At 49.3% G+C, this 17,762-nt stretch overlaps 1 protein-coding gene and 1 long non-coding RNA gene across 5 annotated transcripts in view; one reads left to right on the top strand and one right to left on the bottom strand.

The window, feature by feature from the left end:
- Nucleotides 1-17,762, bottom strand: part of ABCC11 (ATP binding cassette subfamily C member 11) — a 49,106-nt gene that overhangs the window by 24,973 nt on the left and 6,371 nt on the right. Inside the window, exons 5-16 of the mRNA XM_019731878.3 lie at nt 16,354-16,587; nt 13,227-13,400; nt 12,300-12,447; nt 12,011-12,159; nt 10,382-10,489; nt 8,955-9,215; nt 6,945-7,016; nt 4,758-4,882; nt 4,163-4,235; nt 2,017-2,220; nt 611-745; nt 425-521 (exon numbers count right to left, since the gene is read on the bottom strand). Coding sequence (XP_019587437.3) covers nt 425-521; nt 611-745; nt 2,017-2,220; nt 4,163-4,235; nt 4,758-4,882; nt 6,945-7,016; nt 8,955-9,215; nt 10,382-10,489; nt 12,011-12,159; nt 12,300-12,447; nt 13,227-13,400; nt 16,354-16,587 — 1,780 coding nt within the window. The remainder of the gene's footprint in view (nt 1-424; nt 522-610; nt 746-2,016; nt 2,221-4,162; nt 4,236-4,757; nt 4,883-6,944; nt 7,017-8,954; nt 9,216-10,381; nt 10,490-12,010; nt 12,160-12,299; nt 12,448-13,226; nt 13,401-16,353; nt 16,588-17,762) is intronic.
- On the top strand, nt 5,820-11,660 carry LOC141567527 (uncharacterized). 4 transcript variants are annotated; one of them, XR_016022115.1, is made up of 3 exons: nt 5,820-6,070; nt 10,033-10,117; nt 10,402-11,660. It is a non-coding gene; the product is annotated as an uncharacterized LOC141567527 (long non-coding RNA). The 4 variants fall into 4 exon arrangements; XR_016022114.1 differs by having other exon boundaries at nt 10,033-10,157; XR_012490217.2 differs by lacking the exon at nt 10,033-10,117 and having other exon boundaries at nt 10,992-11,660.

Below are 17,762 nucleotides of genomic sequence, written 5' to 3'. Positions count from 1 at the left end.
CCTGTCTCAGAAGAGGGTAAGGCCGGGAGTTTGTAGACGTTGGGGATTGGGCCCAAATCATTTCTGATTTCAACCTTTGTTTTCAACGCTTGTTCTTCACACACATGTAATGAATGAAAGTTGAAATGCCTGGCAGTTTGCAGCTTATGCCACTTCCAGCCAAAGCTACCCTCCGTCCTGCCTCTGCCTCCACACACCCTCAGCTGTGCCCCCCACCACACTCCCAGGATCCTTCAGGCCTCCAAACCAGCACAATCCACACCCCACAGCCCTCAGCTTCTTGGACCGGCAGCCTGTATATGTGAGCTCTAGAGTCCCAGACAGTGAGGGACATGGCCCGGTCTGGGGTCCAGAAGGAAATGCCGGGACGTCTGGGGGACCCAAGCAGGTACCAAGATGTTCTCACCTCCCCCAGCACCATTACCAGGATTGTCATTGGGTGGCTCTTCCGGGCAGGTGGTCTGGGCCTGACCTTCCACCTGTGACACTTCTGCTGTCTGTGCTGTGTCCTGAATCTCATCCTGGGAAGGAAGTACAAGCCATGAATGCAGGGGCCGCTCCTCCCCATGGGGCGTGAGGGTGGGGTGGGGTGGGGCGGGGCGGGCATCACCTGCGTGGCCTCCCTGTGTATCTTCTGGATGAAGTGGGCATATTGCCCCTTTTTTTGTAGTAGCTCACTGTGAATTCCTTTTTCACAGATTTTCCCCTCTTCTAGCAAAACAATCTGGTCACAAAACTCTAAATACTGAAGAGTCAGAAGAAATAAGGTCTTCGGTAAGCATACGAAAAACATGTTCAATTTCACTAGTCAAAAGGAAAATGTAAATTTAAATCCTGACAAAATATCATTTTACACCACTAGGTTGGCAAAAATGTAAACATTGCACAACCCCAAGTGTTGGTGGTAACTGGAAGTAAAGGGAACTCTCATAAAATGCTGGAGAGGGGTTGTAGATTGGTACAGTTTGTTTGGGAAGCAATTTGACCGTATCTAGTAAAATTAAAGATTTTTGAAGAATTATGGACCAACAATTCAACCCTTAAAACTCTATCCTAAAAAAACTCGCAAATATGCATACAAACACATGAAGAAGGATGTACATTGAAGTGCTTTTTGTAAAAGTGAAAAATGAGGCGGGGAATACCTGTCTATCCTAGAGAAATAAATTCTGGTACTTGCAGATATTGGAACACTGTACCAGTGAGTATTAAATAAAGTTACATGTATCAACATGGAAGTCCTCAAAAACATAATGTTGAGGGGAAAAGCAAATTAACATAGGACAGGAAGTAAAACATCAATTCTATACATCTTGAAAATGTGGAAAAGGAAATTTGGTCGTGTCTGAAGATTCACGCACATGTCGTAAAGGTATGAAGACACGCCCGGCCCCAGTGGACACCAGAGAGCGGCAAGCAGGCCGGAGGCACTGGAATGGGGGCTGGTTCTACATTTGACTGGCTTGTCTGGATGGTGGGCACATGGGTTTTCATTAGATTGTTTTCTAAGCCTTTTTTTATGTCTTAAATGTTTTACACACACAAAAAAAAAAAAAGAAAGTAAGGCCAAAATATACATAAGAAGAAGAGGGAGAAGCAATGACAACAATGTCTTGAGGCCTAAACCAAGTATGAAAATATCTGGGGGAAAGGACCTGTGAGAGGCAGCAGCTGGTGCAGCCATGGCACTCGATCGAAGAAATGAGATTTGGGGAATTCGTCTTCTCTGGGGAATTGTTTTTCTTTTTCTTTTTCTTTTTTTTCCAAAAGCACTGGCCTGCGCATAAAGTTTTTAAGGTAAAGGAGACCATAAAATTTGGTTTCGATTTTCAGCAGCCTATCTTGCCCGTGTGGAAAACAAAGGAAATCCAAGTTCTTTACAACACTCCCTGAATTTGGGGGTCTAGTCTGAGAGGAAGGGGTAGCTGCTAGGAGGTTGTTACTGAAACACACTGAAATGGCTTGAGGGCCTACATTATAGGCCAATCATGGCCAGAGCCCAGGAAGGGCGGTCACCTGCAGCTGGTGGGTCACCAAGACCACGGTCTTCCCCCTGAGTGTCTTCTTAATGCACTCCTCGAAGATGTGCTTCCCCACATGGGCGTCCACGGCCGACAGGGGGTCGTCCAGCAGGTAGACCTCACGGTCAGAGTAGACGGCGCGGGCCAGGCTGATCCTCTGCTTCTGCCCGCCCGAGAGGTTGAGGCCCCGCTCCCCGACCTGCGGGCAGGCAGCCAAATGCACGGTGTCTAGAGGGCGAGCTTGCCCAGGCGTGCTGAAACCAGCTGGGCAGCACTGAACCCCTCAGGGCACACTCCCGGACACCTAAGGATCCCCCCCACCCCGCATTTAAGAACTCATTTTCAAATTTTGCCTCGCAGAGAATGAAGGGATGAAAACACTGATTTTTGTGAATTAAAATGTTATAACTCATAATTTGATACCATTTTTCTAAATCTGTCAACTTCTCAGGAGGTATATTAAACCTTTGGTAATTTAAATAATAGACTACATCACGCATTCCCCCAAAACAGCACCTTCTTATACCTTATAGGGTTTTAAAACTCCACTGACTACAGCTGTCAGCTTGAGGGGCCCTCAGCCGGGTTATCGAAGCCCATTTGCCCCGTGCTCTGCAGCAGATCCCTGAACAACACCGGTTTCAACTGCCCGGTCCACGTCAACACACACAGTTGGCCCCTCACATCCATGAGTTTCACACCACGGATTCAACCAGCCACGGCGTGTCTTTGATCCATCGTTGATTGAATCCGCAGATGCAAAGGGCTGACTGTAGAGTCACAAGTTATATGTGGATTTTCAACTGTGGAGGGGTCAGCACCCCTACCCCCCACATTGTTCAAGATCAACTGTACTCAGCAGGACAACTTCAGCGGCTGGGAGGGGCTCTACTGTTGCTGTCGTGGGAAGGGCCCCCTATGTCAGGAGTAGCAGAGAGTGACAGGCAACCAGAGTTCCTTGGTCCCTTTATTTTTGGTCCCCTTGCAGACTAGCACTCCAGGAAGCTGCTGGCTGGCCCGTCCCTCGGTCAGGCTCTGAGGACAAGGGGCCCAGGGTCTAAGTCCCAGTACCTGATCTACCATGAACTCGAGGTTTCAAGAGCGGCAGGGTGACCTCTTATCCCTGTTCACCATCGTGTGAGTGGGACAAGCTGCTTAGCCTGGCCAAGCCCGGCTTCCGCATTCAGTCACTCATTCAGCGCGTGCTTACGAAGTGCCAACTTGTTCTTCTAACGACAGGCTAACACCTACTCTACACCGGATACTGTGCACAGTACTCAGGGTGCATCAACCTCCAACCTTAAAGCAACCCACAAGGTCAGTACTCCCACTGCTGCAAACCAGACCATGTTTTTCCTACTGAGGAGACAACCACGAACAGGACCACTGAGATCTCGCCCCTCAAGGATTGACCGTCCCACCTTTCCAAGAAGGACAGTGAAAGAACTGACTTCCTACCGTGTTTCCCTGAAAATAAGACTAGCCAGACAGTCCACTCTAATGGGTCTCTTGGAGCAAAAATTAATATAAGACCCGGTCTTATTTTACTATAATACAAGACCCGGTCGTATACTAATTTTTGCTCCAAAAGACACATTAGAGCTGATGGTCCTGCTAGGTCTTATTTTCAGGGAAACAGGGTAGAGGAAACAAGGCACTCAAGTTGCTAGACTAGCACCTTAGGCTTGGTAAACGGTCAGCAGACTGAGCCACTATTAGGGAGCAAAATCAAGACAACAATACTGCTTAAACCTTAGCGGGGTCTCATGTGTGGCTGCCATGTGAGAGACAGTGAATCGTCAGGCAAATGCAACGGTCGGAACTCACATGGCCGCTGTGGGGCCAGAGCGGGTGGTCCCACTGGCAGAGGAAGTGTTGGCCAGTGAGGGTCAGGGGGCACTGAGGAGAGGTTTCCTAGCTTCACAGAGGGAGGAGTTACGTCAGCTCCCAGTGCTTGTGGGGGAAGGGGGCCTCTTCGCCAGCTCCCTCTGCAACAGGAGCTCCAACTTCCCCCCCTCTGTGGGGAGGCTCGGGGCACAGCTGGAGGGCCAGCTGGGGTCCCTCCTCTACCTACCCAGTAAGGCAGCCTGAGGACCCCAGAACATCACAACAGAGCTGGGGCGTGCTCACTTCACACTTACCTCCGTCATGTCTCCAAAGGGCAGAATTTCCAGGTCCTGGGTCAGGGAACAGCAGTGGAGTACCTGGAGGTACCTGGGAAGACAGGTAGCTGAAGGGACATGTGGCCACAGCTGCCCCAAGTGTGGAAGGGAAAGGCCTTGCATTGCATGCTGAGGCATTTGGACTTGATCCTGAGTTTGATGGTAAACCGCTGGAGGTTTATTAGCGCTCCAGGAAGCTGCTGGCTGGCCTTTGACGTACCGTGTGAGTCAGGGGTAGGGGATTAGTACAAATGAAGTTCTAAAGTAACTTCTGGAGGGGGAAGGTTATTTTGGCTCCTATTTACAATAGTTAAGTGTGACGTTTCTGAAAGCAACTGGGTTCAATCCCAGTGATACCGATCCAACCAGCTGTGTGACTCTGGGCACATTATTTAACCTCTTGGGGCCTCCACTGACTTGCCTAGAAAGGGGGTAAGATAATAATCTTTCTTTCACAGTGAGGGGGAAACATGGTGACGCAAGAAAGCGAGCACACATCAAGTGTTAGCAGCTGGGAGTTCCTCCCAAACCGGCCACACCGCCCAGGACCCTGCCCGCCCCTCCAGCAGCTTACCAGGCCTTGTCATACTGCCTCCCCAAGAGGACGTTCTCTCTGACGCTACCCGGAAAGATCCAGGCCTGCTGAGGGACGTAGGCCAGGCTTCTGTGGACCCCCACCGAGCCCTCCAGCAAGTGCATCTGGAGCAGACAGAGTCCAGCCTCAGGACGGGGGGCCAGCGGCACACCCTGCCCACTCAGCAGCCAGTGCCCCAGGCCCCACTGCCCCCACCCTGGGGGCTCTCCTGTGCAAGTAGGACTTTGAACATGGTCCTGCCAGGCTCGCCAGTGAGCCCGAGGGAATGGCCCTGCGTGCGTGAAGCTAAGACAGACCAGTTCCCGCGGGGGCTGAAGCCGAGCTCTGCACTGAAGCCACCCACACTTTTTGCTCTTGTTTCCAAGCCCTGTTCCCTAGCAAGCAGGGCCTGGAGGCCCCTCACAGTGAGATGGAAAGCCCCAGACCGGCTCTGATCATCCCAGGACATCACAGAATTAGGACTAGTGTTGTTGGGTGTGTAATGGCTTTGTAGTTAGTGGGAAACTGTCCTCGTGTTTTGGATTTATGATGGCATGTTTAGTGGCAAGGTGTCATAATCTCTGTAATGTAAGATAGTTCTACAAAATACGTTTCTGCATAGATGTGGCAAACACGCAGACGCTATCAACTGTTGAATGGAGGTGGTGGGTGCACGTGGTCTTTACTGCAGTGTTCTTCCTGCTTTTCTGTTTGATAAATTTAAAAACATACATGAAAAAACGACCGCTCCCCTTATCCCCTTCACCCCAGAATGGGACCCACCATCCTGTGCTCCTTTCTCTTTCTAGTCCTGTGCTTCCTACTTCTGAATCAGAGCAAGGCTTCCATCAATAAGAACAACACTTTAAAATCAGACCTTTTTGTTTTCATTCATTGGCAGGAAAGCAACTGGTTCATTTGAAGAGTAAACAGACAAACAGGCAAACCGTTGGCACTAGGCAGGTGGCCACCAGGAACCCTGTGATGAGGAGCTAAGTCCCACCCCTCACATGCTGTGTGACCTTGTCCAGGCACCTCTCTGAACATGACCTCATGGTAGCATGGACATGCCTCGCAGGGTTGTTTGCAGTGTTGAAGGGGGAAATGGGAAGCTCTGAGCCCAGGGCCTGGTATGCAAATCTCTTCAAACTAGTTCTATGATTCTTTTTTTTTTTAAGTGGAGTCTTTCTTTTTTCCAGTTGCAAAGAAGTTGGGGGAAGGCCATCACATGTGGAGCACAAAGAAACAAGCCGTCAGACTGATGTATTCGGAGAGAACTGCTGCTGACAACATGACCACACTCCCAGGAGGTGGTGAGTGTGACCGTTTGGGAGAAAGCTGAAGGAAGAGCATTGTTAGCTCTCCCACAATGTGGGGAGGAGGGGTGACGGGCAAAGAAAGGAGGGGAAAGAGAGAGAAGTCCAGGAGGGGAGGGGGCTGGGGATGAGAGGAGAAAGGCTGGTGGGACCCCACCCTGCCAGCCCCGTGGGGAGGTGACCATAAACGAACGCCAGGTGTTGTGGCCATTTCAAGGTGTTGTTTCCTAGGAGTGTGTAACGTGACCCCAAGTGTTTTGGGGGAATGGGTTTGGGATTTTTTGTAACTCGAGCAGGCGTGGGCTGCGCCACATGTCTGCAAGGCTGGATGCTGAAAACATCCATAAGTGATGGAATGGGGGGTTCAAGGGCAGTGGCCCCGGCAGGCGTGTGAACTCTGCCAGGGCAGAGTAAGGCTGCCCCACCCCGTCCAGGACAGCCTGCTCTCCGCATCCCTCCTTCCTTCCTCTTCCTGCTGTTCCTTCTTCCACACGTTACTCTTGGGTCTCCTGCACAAGGGACAATGTCCCACTCTGAGTTTGGCTTCACGAAATGACTTAAATTGTCATGTTAAACTTTGAGACACCCTGTCTCACCACCCTGATAGCTGACTGATTACAAAACAGAGTGGGGAAAGCAGGCAGAACAGGTGAGGGTGGCTCTCCAGGTGACCTAACAGGCAGCACTCCTGGTCAGAGGGTTAAAAGGAAGCACATTTATAACTCACCACCCCCTCGGTGCACGCCCACTCTTTTCAATTTCCAAAAGCTTGATTGGCTCAGACCAAGTGATAGTGCAATTGGCAGGGGAAACTCAAGCTTGGGAGCCCCTGGTGGGCCTGCAGCAGGTGTGTGAGGCACAGGCCACTTACCTCCCCCAGGAGGGCTGACAACAGGCTGCTCTTGCCGCTCCCCGTGGTACCACAGACACCTAGCAGGGTCCCCTGCAAAGTCACGACAGACAGGTGTAGGGACAGCACAGCCCTCCCGCTTACCCAGGGTGGGTCACTGTTGGACCACAAAATGACAAACAAAAAACAAAAAATCACACATACCCGAAAGCTCCTCAGATAAGCAGATCTCAAGAGATCTGAGGTCAGTCGATAGAGATGGGATGGGACAACCTCAAAGGAAGGAAGTCGAAAGGGAATGGCAGGAAGGAATTCATGGATAGGTGGTCCTGTCGGGCCAGAAACCTAAATTCCAGATGGGCCTCTATCCTACTGTGTGGTCCTGAGCCAGTGGTGTAGCCTCTCTTCACCTGTCACGTGGGGTTAACAAAGCCAGCCTCACAGAAGCCATGCATACATTCATCCATCATCCATCAACTAGTCATTTCTTCTGTGTACCAAATAATGAAGAAAAGAACTCTCACTGAGCTTACATTCTAGGGGGGAGAGAAAAAATATGGAGTCAATAAGCAGACAAACAAATAATATCAGATGGTGATAAGTGATTTAAGTCAAATGAAATTGGCTACGATTTTCAGAGAGCTGCGCGTTGAAGCAATTTTAGACGGGCTGGCCAGGCAGGGTTTCTTAAAGCAGGTGAGCTCTGAATGACAAGAGGTCCCGGGCTATGGGTACAGGAGGTGCAAAGGTCCTGAGGCAGGAACAAGGTTGGCCTCCAAAGAGCTGTGAGAGGGCTGGCGAAGGTGGTGTGGACGGAGTACGTGGAGGAAGAGGTCAGAGAGGTGGGCAGAGTGCTCGGGGAGCCTGGGGGCCTTCCAGAGCGCAGCGTCATTAACGGGAGAGAGCCCTCTGGCCACTGCGTGTCGTGAGCTGTGAGAGGGCAAAAGTGGAGGCAGAGAGGCTGGTAGGGAGGCTCTTAGAGGAGGTGGGCACGGCCTGGTGGTGGCTGGGGCTCGGGCGGGGGAGGGGCTGTGGTGAGAAGTTGAAGTGGAGACGACAGGCCTTGCCGATGGACGAGACTGGTGGGCGAGAAGGGAAGGAGGACCTGTGTGACTCCCAGGTCTCCCACCACCGGAAGGACAGTGGCGCCATCTCCTGAGATGGGGATTTGGGCAATGGGTCAGAGATGGTGGAAATCAAGAAGGCTTCTTGGTCTTGTTTTGTTTGAAACGCTTGGTAATCATTGAAGAGGAGATCTAAATAAATAGACAGTTGAGTCTGGAGCTCAGAGGAGACTTTAAGGCCAGAGAATCGCATAGAGATGGAATGTGAAGCCATGCGGCTGCACGTGATTGCCACGGAGAAAGTGTAACTGGATAATGGATAGTAGATATTCGTGTCGATTACTGTTAGAGATGAAGATCTATTTTAGACGTCTCTAGCATCAGCTATAGATCAATATCTACATTCTAGATCTGTATTGTTTTTAGATACTGACACCTTTATCTATTACTAGATATTAGTAGACGAGAGGAATGTGGAAGCGAGAGTAGAACAGAGCTGGGAAGCTGCCCTTGTCAATACTAGTCAGAGAAGAAGCCAGGTACAGTGAGTTCACGGAATGACCAAATTTAAACATGTAGAACAGTGCTTGGCACTTCAGAAAGGTTATTAGGTGGGTGCAAAAGTAATTGTGGTTTCTGCAATTGTTTTCAACCTTTTAAACCGCGATTACTTTTGCGCCAACCTAATAGTTTGGTCTCCTTCCCCCTCTGCTCTCCGCGGACCAGCACACATATAGCGTACTATCTGGGGTTTGCTATTACAGCACCGTGTTAGGTGATCTGCTGATTCATACTGAAGTATGAAAGACTTCCTGTATTTGCCCTCCATGGAAAATTTGTATTTTAAACGAAAATTTGGAAAGAACAGGTTTTAGCCAAGGAAATGGTAGGGCACTAGGCCAAGCTCCTAGCCTCAAGCCCCAAAAGTCTGGCCGCTGGCCTGCCTGCGTGGCCCGGACGAGGCTACCTTTGACACCACCAGGCTTATCTTGTGCAACTCTGGGGCCAAGCTGTGCCCTGTGTCCTCTGGCCCGAGGACACCTAGAGGTGGCTGAGCGCTGGTCGTCCCCTGGGGAGCATGTCCAGGCCTCTCTAGCTCCAAGCCTCCATTGACAATCCTGGGGCAAGCCTTTCGCCAGGACAAGGTGGCCTCCTCCAAAACCAGTGCTTTGCTGGGGTCGTTCAATGTCTGGACATACAAAACAGGGCTCTCCTGGAGGAAAAACTTCTGTACAGACAAAAAGAAAGGGAGGGAGGAGGAATTCAGCTCTTCAGTCCAGTAGGGAATGTGTACCCGTTTCACTGGTCGGCCTCTTGGTCTGGTTTACGAACTTCTGAGTAACAGTAAAAGTTGGAAGAACCACCATCGATGAAGAGGGAGTTTGTTTCTGTTGGTGAACATTCTAAATCAAGGTTTCCCACATTTCAGACCACTGGCTCCCGCTTCCCTACGGGCGCACTCTCTGCACTGCCAATGATTTCCTATTTTATTTCACTGCCCAACAGCCTAACCTACGTGAGCCTCCTCTGAAGTGGTAACAGCTGTTGCACCATATTGTCAATGTGCAATTTTTCTAACTAAGTTTTATTTATAATTATTAAGAGAAACAGCGTCTGCCCATGTATCGCTCTGTAAGAAATACTGTTTCGGGCCATATATTTCACAATGTGACCACTGGCAGGTCACCTCCCTCTGCGTCTCCATCTCCCTGTCTGTGATATAAATACAAGAGTTGAACTACGTGAATTCTAGCATTAAAAGGGGGGGGGGGGAGGTCAATAAATATGCTCTCACTGAAGTCACATCCTCTTCACACATCCCTGCCTGGGGATACGCTTAGAAAGAGAGCTAAATATCACTTGGTGACATTTTGGACAATGGTTTTATCTCTGGGTAGTGGACACTGAGCCATTTTTTATTCTCTGTACCTTTGGTATTGTCTGAACTTTGGGCAATTAGCACATAGCATTTTACAAAAACAAAGCAAAAAGCTATTTTCAAAAGAAAAAAGGAGGTCTGTTTATTTCTTTAAATTGGACCACAGGTCTGTTTAATTGGATTAGTGATCGTATTTGGGCCAAGGCATCCTGGCATCATTGGGAACTGTATGCCCCGCTTTCTGTTGTTCAGTGAGTTGGGTACCTGCTCGTGGAGTTAGTTCTAATGACAGTGAGTACTCGTGAATCTACCACTGAACCCAAGAGCTGTACCTTGTACCTATCAGTGGGGTCCTTCCCCATCTCATCCCCCCACTTGGTGTGGACAAGGCTCTCCACGCCCTCCAAGCTCTCCCCGCCCACCCCCCACCCCCCACATAACTAGTATCCCCACATTCAGGAGGAGCATCGCGGGTGAAGGCAAAGGGCCGGGCAGCCGGTCCCCCAACCACTTACCTTGAACCTCTCTGCCGCAGACTTGGAATTCGTGAGGCCTTTGACTGAGTAGGACACAAAGAACGTCGGCAGCCGCATGACACTCCAGATGGCCACCACCGGGAAGGCCTGCATGGGGAGGGGACGAGGTGCTGAGGGTCCCAGCCCTGCCTGCTCCCTCCACCCCTGAGCCTCATGCCACAGAGCCAGACCCTTTCAGCTTCCCACACACAGGCCTTCCGTGTGGTAGCAGCCAAGCTGGTGTTTGGGAGAGAGAGACAGAAAACACGGGGAGACAGCACTGTCTCCGCGTCTGCAAATCTGAAGGCCTCGTCCCCCTTAGAACGTCGCCAACGAGGAGCTCTGTAACTTTGGGCAGGTCACCCCCAACCCCCACAAACTCCCGTCCCCACTGGCATAGTGCCAAAAATCATAAAGTTAGTACAGGAAGGAAGGTTGGAAGCACTGAGAAAGTGTAGGGGAGAACTTTGTCCACGATTGACGTAGCTTGTCACTATTATTGCTGTTAGGATCATATTCATTCTTCTTTGCCTTAGATGTTCTGTTTTCTTCTCTCATATTCAAAACCTCTCTATGCTTCCACCCTAAGCCATGCCTCACTCTTCCCCAGAGACCTTCCCTGACGATAGCAGACCACCTTCAGCTCTTGGGATCCCAGAACGTGATCTGCAGGAGGTACCTTGGGACCTACCACGCCACCTTCTTCTTTTTCCAGTTTAATTAAAAGATGAACTCCAATGGAACAGGAATGCTTTGGCCTAACCCCGGATGGTGAAGTGCTGTGTGACCCTAATGTCCCATTGGAAGTTTTCCTTACACAGCCCCTCCAACGTCTCGGGAGGGGCTGGTTGTCTGGTGCACGCCTGGGCCAAGCAGAGGGGCTGCTGTCTGGAGTACAGGATGAGCCCCGGGCTGCAGACGCTCAGATGGGTGCAGTCTCCTGGCCTCCCCAGCTGCCTTCCAACCTCTCCAAGAGCAGCATCCTGCCATTCTCAAAGAACTGGGATTCCTAATCCTCAAAGGCAGCGGCTGCATCCCAAGGCCAAGGTCAGACCACAAAGGAAAGACAGAAGCGGCTATACCTTTAAATGGAAAGTGCATTTCCACAGCCCTATTTGGGGATCAGAGAAACTCCTCAATTTAGGATTCCCAACCTTAACCGCAATGGTCAGATATATCCAAATGAATATATCCAAAATGTTTATACATAAAAATGTCACTTCCATACAAAACAGCTCAAATAGTTATTATTAAATGCATAAAAATATCAAAATATCAACTTCTTGTTTTTTGTGGATTCCTGACACTTTTTGGAAAAAAACTTGAAATCAATCACGCAGCGAAAGAGTTAGGCATATATCAGAACCATCAGGGTCTGAACTACATACCCCAACCCCCGCACTCCCAGAGGGCTCCACCGGCCGCCTTCCCATGGCTGCTATCCAGGGGATGTGCTTTTCTTCCATAAGTTGAGATGGAAGAAAGCTTGAGCACCCTAAAATTCTGGAAAATCCAAATCAATTTGTATTATCTATTTGCAAACCCTTCAGAGGGGCACGAGCTGGGAAAAGACACATGAGAAAACTCCCTATCAGTGTGGGTGGGGGACAAAGTGCCCAAGACACTAACCACCAGAGATGTGAGGTTCATCTGTAACTGTATGTGGGTGAGGAACAGCAGCATGGTGGCCACCATGGGGGCCACCAGGAAGATGACAGTGTTCAGACTCTGGATGAGCCCCGTCTTCTCCAACAGTTTCTTTTCCTTCCTTCTGAGAGCTGGGAGACAAAAAAGGAAATGCACCGAAATGAACCACAGGGACATTCTCCAAAGAGCACAAAAAACACCCGCAGAAGGTGAGAGGCATGGCCCACCGTCATGTCTGCAGGCTCTGAGCAGAAGGCCAGATTTTCTGTACCTTTAATTATTTTTGCAAATGGTTTTTCCCATGTGTACATTTTAATCAGCTTCATGCAGGTGATAATTTCACTGGTCATTCGGATGCGCTGGTCGCTGACCTCAGAGGTTTGGTGCTGAAGCTTCACAACGACGCGGGTCAGGATGCCCTGCAGTTAGGATGCAAGAACTTCTTTTGACAAGAGCAAGAAAGCATTTGCAAAGGAAGCTTCAGATGCAGATAGGGTACCTGGGTTTCATCCTGCACTTATTGAAACCACTAAGACTAAGGACCAGGCGCCCTCGGAAGGCCTTCCAATGGAAGCCGCTCCTGCCATCATGCCTTAGGATACCTGCCTCACACTTCCTGGGGGGGTCTTTGTCTCCTGGGTGCCGTGCCAGGCGACGGCTAACTGAATAGAAATGTGACTCCTCTGTTTTAGGGAATCCTAAACCCTCTAACAATTACAGTCACCTGTGCAGAGGGACGCAAACACTCCATTTCAACAATTCAGGGCACATGTCATCCCAGAGTCACTTCCTTTTTCACACAATTGTATTTCGCCTGAATCTTGGGCAGCAAATGTCTTCCCTCCCCCCATTGCACTGCTCAGCCAAATGCTAAATGCTGTCTGCATTATTACATCAGCACGTTCTAGGTGGCAGAGAAGAGACAAACATCTTAGACAGAAGATAGGTACTGAGGGAAGGCTGTGACACATAATCCCTGGTAGAAACCTGTGAGGTGGACCTCACGCACCAGGTTGCCCTCTAATTTATTAGACCAACATTGTGTCCTGAGAACCGTTTGAGGTAGGAATTGAAGCTGAATCCTAACAACGATGCAATGAACAGTTGGCAAGTTTTTCACTCAGAAGTACCCCAGATTATGGAGCCCTGGGAGTTCTGGGGAATGGTCAACGTCAGGGGTGATGAAGAAACACATTACCATCAGCAGGAAAACCAGGATGTAGCAGAAGGCAGCGATGAATGTGGTGGCTCCGAGCCTGATGTAGGAGGTGATGCAGCAGATGACCAGGGACAAAATGATGATGAAGATCAGGGGGCCATAGTATATCCCTTCAAACATGTACTTTGCGTCACTGGTGAAGAAGCTGATGGCCTGTAAGACAGGAAGCCTGTGGCAGAGGTGTCACCTCCCCAGGTCCCCAGGAGGGGCCACACAGGCACGGGGCAGGTAGCTTCACCATGCCTTCTCATGGCAGGAAGGCTTGAGAAGCAGGGTGGTAGAGAAGGACACACCAGGTACACAGCTCTCTTACGAGCTGTGTGACCCTGGACAATTTACCCTGCCACTCTGAGCCTCAGCTTCTTTACCTCTAAAGCGGGGGTAATTATACCTACTTTAGGATGTCAATGAGATGTAAGGTATCTGCACACATAGACTGTGCCCCATAACACTTATATTTTACTATACTATTGCTATATGTAGAGCATATAAAATATATATGTTGGATTGAGGTTTGCAAAACAAGTTGCTTACTAGTAGGGACGTGAGCTAGGAATATGGCCGCACATGTGTGAGACCGATGAGAGTGAAGTGAAAATGTGTTTTTGTGTGAAACTGAGCATCACAAAATTGAGTGATAAACACATTTACCAAACCACTTCTGGTTCTCACCTAAGAGATAAACAAGTCCAAGGAAAAGAGGATAAAAGCAGGACTGCAGAGCAACGCTGTGAGTGGTCTGACTGGGTGCTCGGCTAAGACCCTCCATGAGGCTGTGGGCAAGACACTGTCCCACGGAGGTGCAAGCCACAACACTCCGGGAGTCTCCAAAGGTCTTCCCAGCAAGACCAGCTGCCTCAGACCCGTCATGGGCCCAATAGCCTCTGCCGGACCAGGAACCTTCTCCATCCCGATTGACTCTGGGATTTGGTTCGTTATTAAATTCTATTCTATTCTGTGTAACCTTCTGTGCTGACCAGAGCTTTGGCCTCTGGAGGGACATTGGCTCCCAAATAAAGCTGTGTTACTCACTCTATCTGCATCTCTGTGTCAGGACTTTGTTCCCCACTTGCGTCACGACTACCATGCAGGGACGTAGGGCCCTGCCGAGGGGTTAATGTCCCCTTGGCTTTCAGGAAGAGACTGAAACGTGGTGACTGCCCTTCCAAGTGCTCGCAACAGGCTGCTACTACTCATATCCAGATTCCAGAGAGCTGCTACTGGTCTCTTATCCTGTCCTATCCTGTCCCATCCCACTCATCCCGTCTCATCCCATCCCGTCCCACCCATTCCATGCCAGTATAGTCCATTCATTCTATTGCCAATATTAATGATAACTGAATTTTTTAGGTAGGAACTGAGGTTTTTATTCTTTGCCCTTTTTCTTTTTCGCGATAGACTTTTATGCCCAGTTGCCGCCTTCCCTAACACAGACTGCCTAGTTCAATGTTATATAAAAGCTGACATTCCCAATCAAGAAATGTTTAAAGAATCAAGTCACTAATGCCTTTTAGAATGACCAATCTGAATCCGTTAAGGAGGGATTTCCTTTTAACTTTAATCTGACCTCCTTCGAATTCCCCGCATGTGCCCCCAGCTGAGCCTTTAAAAAATTGAGGCTATGAGGGAGCGTAACATGGAACTGCTGCTTTGGAGGGCAATTTAACAGCATCTTTTAAAACGAATAATTGCACCAACCCCATGACTTGGCAATTTCATTTTTCTGTTGGGAACTGTGTACGCATGCTGAAGGCAGCCCATACGAGTGCTGCTGTTCCTTGCAGCACTAACCCTAGAAACAGTCTAACTGTCCATTGGTGGGGAAAGGGGGATGCGCCCACTGAAGAAGGGTTAGACAACATTGGATCCGGGAGCACACTTTCCCTCTTCATGTCAGAGACCTGCCATTTACTAGCTGTGGAGCCATAGACACGATACAAAGTCTCTCTGTGCCTCTCTTGCCTCTCCAGTAAAATGGGAACAATGATACAACCTACTTCTTAGTGCTGATGTGACAACTGAATGGGATAATGCCTGTAAAATGGTTTTTGGTACATTGAGAATGCTATGCAGGGGCTTGGGGTAGTGGAGGTAGGAGTGAAAAGGTACAAACTTCCAGTTATAAGAAATAAGTCCCAGGGGTGGAAGGTACAGCATGGGGACTACGGTTCATGACACTGTCTGAAAGTTGCTAAAAGAGTAGATCTTAAAAGTTCGGTCACAAGAAAAAAAATGTGTTACTATGTCTGGTGATAGGTGTTAACTGGACTTATTGCGGTCATTATTTTGCAACGTATGTATCAAGTCATTATGTTGTATGCCTTGGACTAATACCATGTTATATGTCCATTAGATCTCATTATAAAAAAAGGGAGGGGCGAATAAAGAAAGTGCCATGATTCTGAGTAAGCATCACTGAGAAGGAATGAGGAAGATATACATGTGCTAATATGGAAAACTAAGATAGAATGAGGAGGGGAGGAAAAGCTGCAAAACCACGTGAATTGTATAGTCCCATCAATGTAAAAACTAGCCCAAAAGACCATATCGTATATTTTCTCTTGGTAAAACCAAGTTGCAGAACACTATGTACAAGGTAGTATCATTTATATAAAAATACACACACAGAATACAGTGTGTTTTCTATGGGTAACTTGCAAGTGTACCTAACTGATCTTTAAAAAGCCTCGAAGTACACAAGCCAAACTAATAATGGTGGTCCCTCCGGGCATAAGGGAAATCTACAGAGTCATCCCCACTATTCTAGTTTGTTTCCAAGGAGAATGTAACCAGGTGTCTTTAAAATTAATTTCAAATAAAATTTATGGAAGCAACTCTCTAGAAATCCTCATGTGAGCAACTATTTGCATCTCCATCTTGTTCTATGTTTCTATGGAGATGTTTGTGGAAGTCAGGCCTTGCATCCAGTCTGTGCTCAGAACAGAGTTGTGCAGAAAAGGGGCCACGGCAGGTTTCACTGCAGGTCTCTGTAGTGAGGCAGGTAAGTGCACTGGTGCAGAGGCTGGACTCCCTCCCTTGGGCCCGGGGCAGTGGTATCTGGAGAAGAAGGGAAACATGGCCCTGGTACGCGGCCCCAGCCCCTTACCTCTCCCGTGGTGATGTGTGTTAGGGAGTTAAATCGTATGAGCTTCTCAAAGGCAAACAAAAAGGCAGCTGCGTGGAACCTGATGCCCGTGCGCTGGTTGACAACCCAACACGAGCATATGCTCAGAGACTTCAGACACTCTGTGAGAAACAGGGCGAAGCAGAGGCCCAGTCCGTACACAATACCCTTCGGCTGCTCTTTGGAATATTCCAGGATCTTTGGGATAATCACCACCTACATAAAAATTTTTAAAAAATTAAAAAAGAGAAAAACAGGAGTTGGAATCATTCAGACTTTCTGATCCTTTTTTCAGGCAACAAATATCAAACATGGACTATGTGTGTGTGAGGTTCTCCGGTCGATGCAGGAGGCTTGTTGAATGAGCAAAACGGACTCAGGCACCATCCTGCCTCCAGGGTCACAGTCCGGTTGGAGGAGACTCAGTCCAACTGACCTAATCTGAATCCCTGATCCCAGCTCTGCCACCTCTTAGCTGGTCCTGACAGGAAACAGAAGACACACACAAACAGGGTAATTCAGGGGTTAATTTAGTGACCATTTACTAAGGTGTGGGCAGAATTTAGGAAATCCAACAGGGATGGCAGAGCACCATGGAGCTGGTGACAGCAGGGAACCGCTACCTCCCCAGACCTGAAGGTAGAGGGGAGGGAGAGGTTACTGGAATCCAGAAGGAGAGAGTCACACAGAAAGGGTTCCTCACAGGAGTCTGGTCACCAACCTCAGATGACTAGGTATTCTGCCCTCACTGTCTCCATCCCTTCAGTCTCTCGTTGGTGTCTCCCATTGGTCAAACCCAACCAGAAGCCAGAGGGCAGGGGGACGTCATTGATGTGACCCTAGAGGTCACACACACTAGGGACATAGGACAGCATGCACAGGGGACCTAGAGGGACAAATGGAGACCGCCCAGCACACTATCACCAAAGGCACTTAGCTCTGTGGTGTCATCCACTGTTGCTTCCTCCTGACCTACGTCCATACTCCTGTTAGCTGGTAACAGCACTTCCGCTTTTCTGGAGACACTCTCACCTGCCCCACCACATGCAGACCAGGCTGAATTGTCAGTCAGTGTGCCCTCCCCGCTGCTGGCCCATCGGGGAGCATGGGACCCCAGCTGGGACAATCAGACTCAATCAGAATCTTGGGCTAAGGAAATCGTTATGGCTGTTTCATCCCAACCACGGTACGTGACCATTAGTTCTTGCCACCTACACTCCCAGAGCTGCTCAGCAGTTTCTCCAAGCAGCTGGCATGTAGTGAGCAGGGCACATACCAAATGCTTTAGATACTTACCTCATGTGACGTCACCCTAGGAGGCAGGCAATCTTATGCTCCCCGTTTTACACCTAAGCATCCCTTGAAGTCTACCTCTGAGAGTGTCATGGGGT

Source organism: Rhinolophus sinicus, chromosome 8 (genome assembly GCF_057876585.1).
Source record: "Rhinolophus sinicus isolate RSI-liver-muscle chromosome 8, RSI-T2T, whole genome shotgun sequence".
Classification (NCBI taxonomy): Eukaryota; Metazoa; Chordata; class Mammalia; order Chiroptera; family Rhinolophidae; genus Rhinolophus; species Rhinolophus sinicus.
Note: the sequence above shows the minus strand (reverse complement) of the source record. Positions and strands in the feature narration are given on the sequence as shown.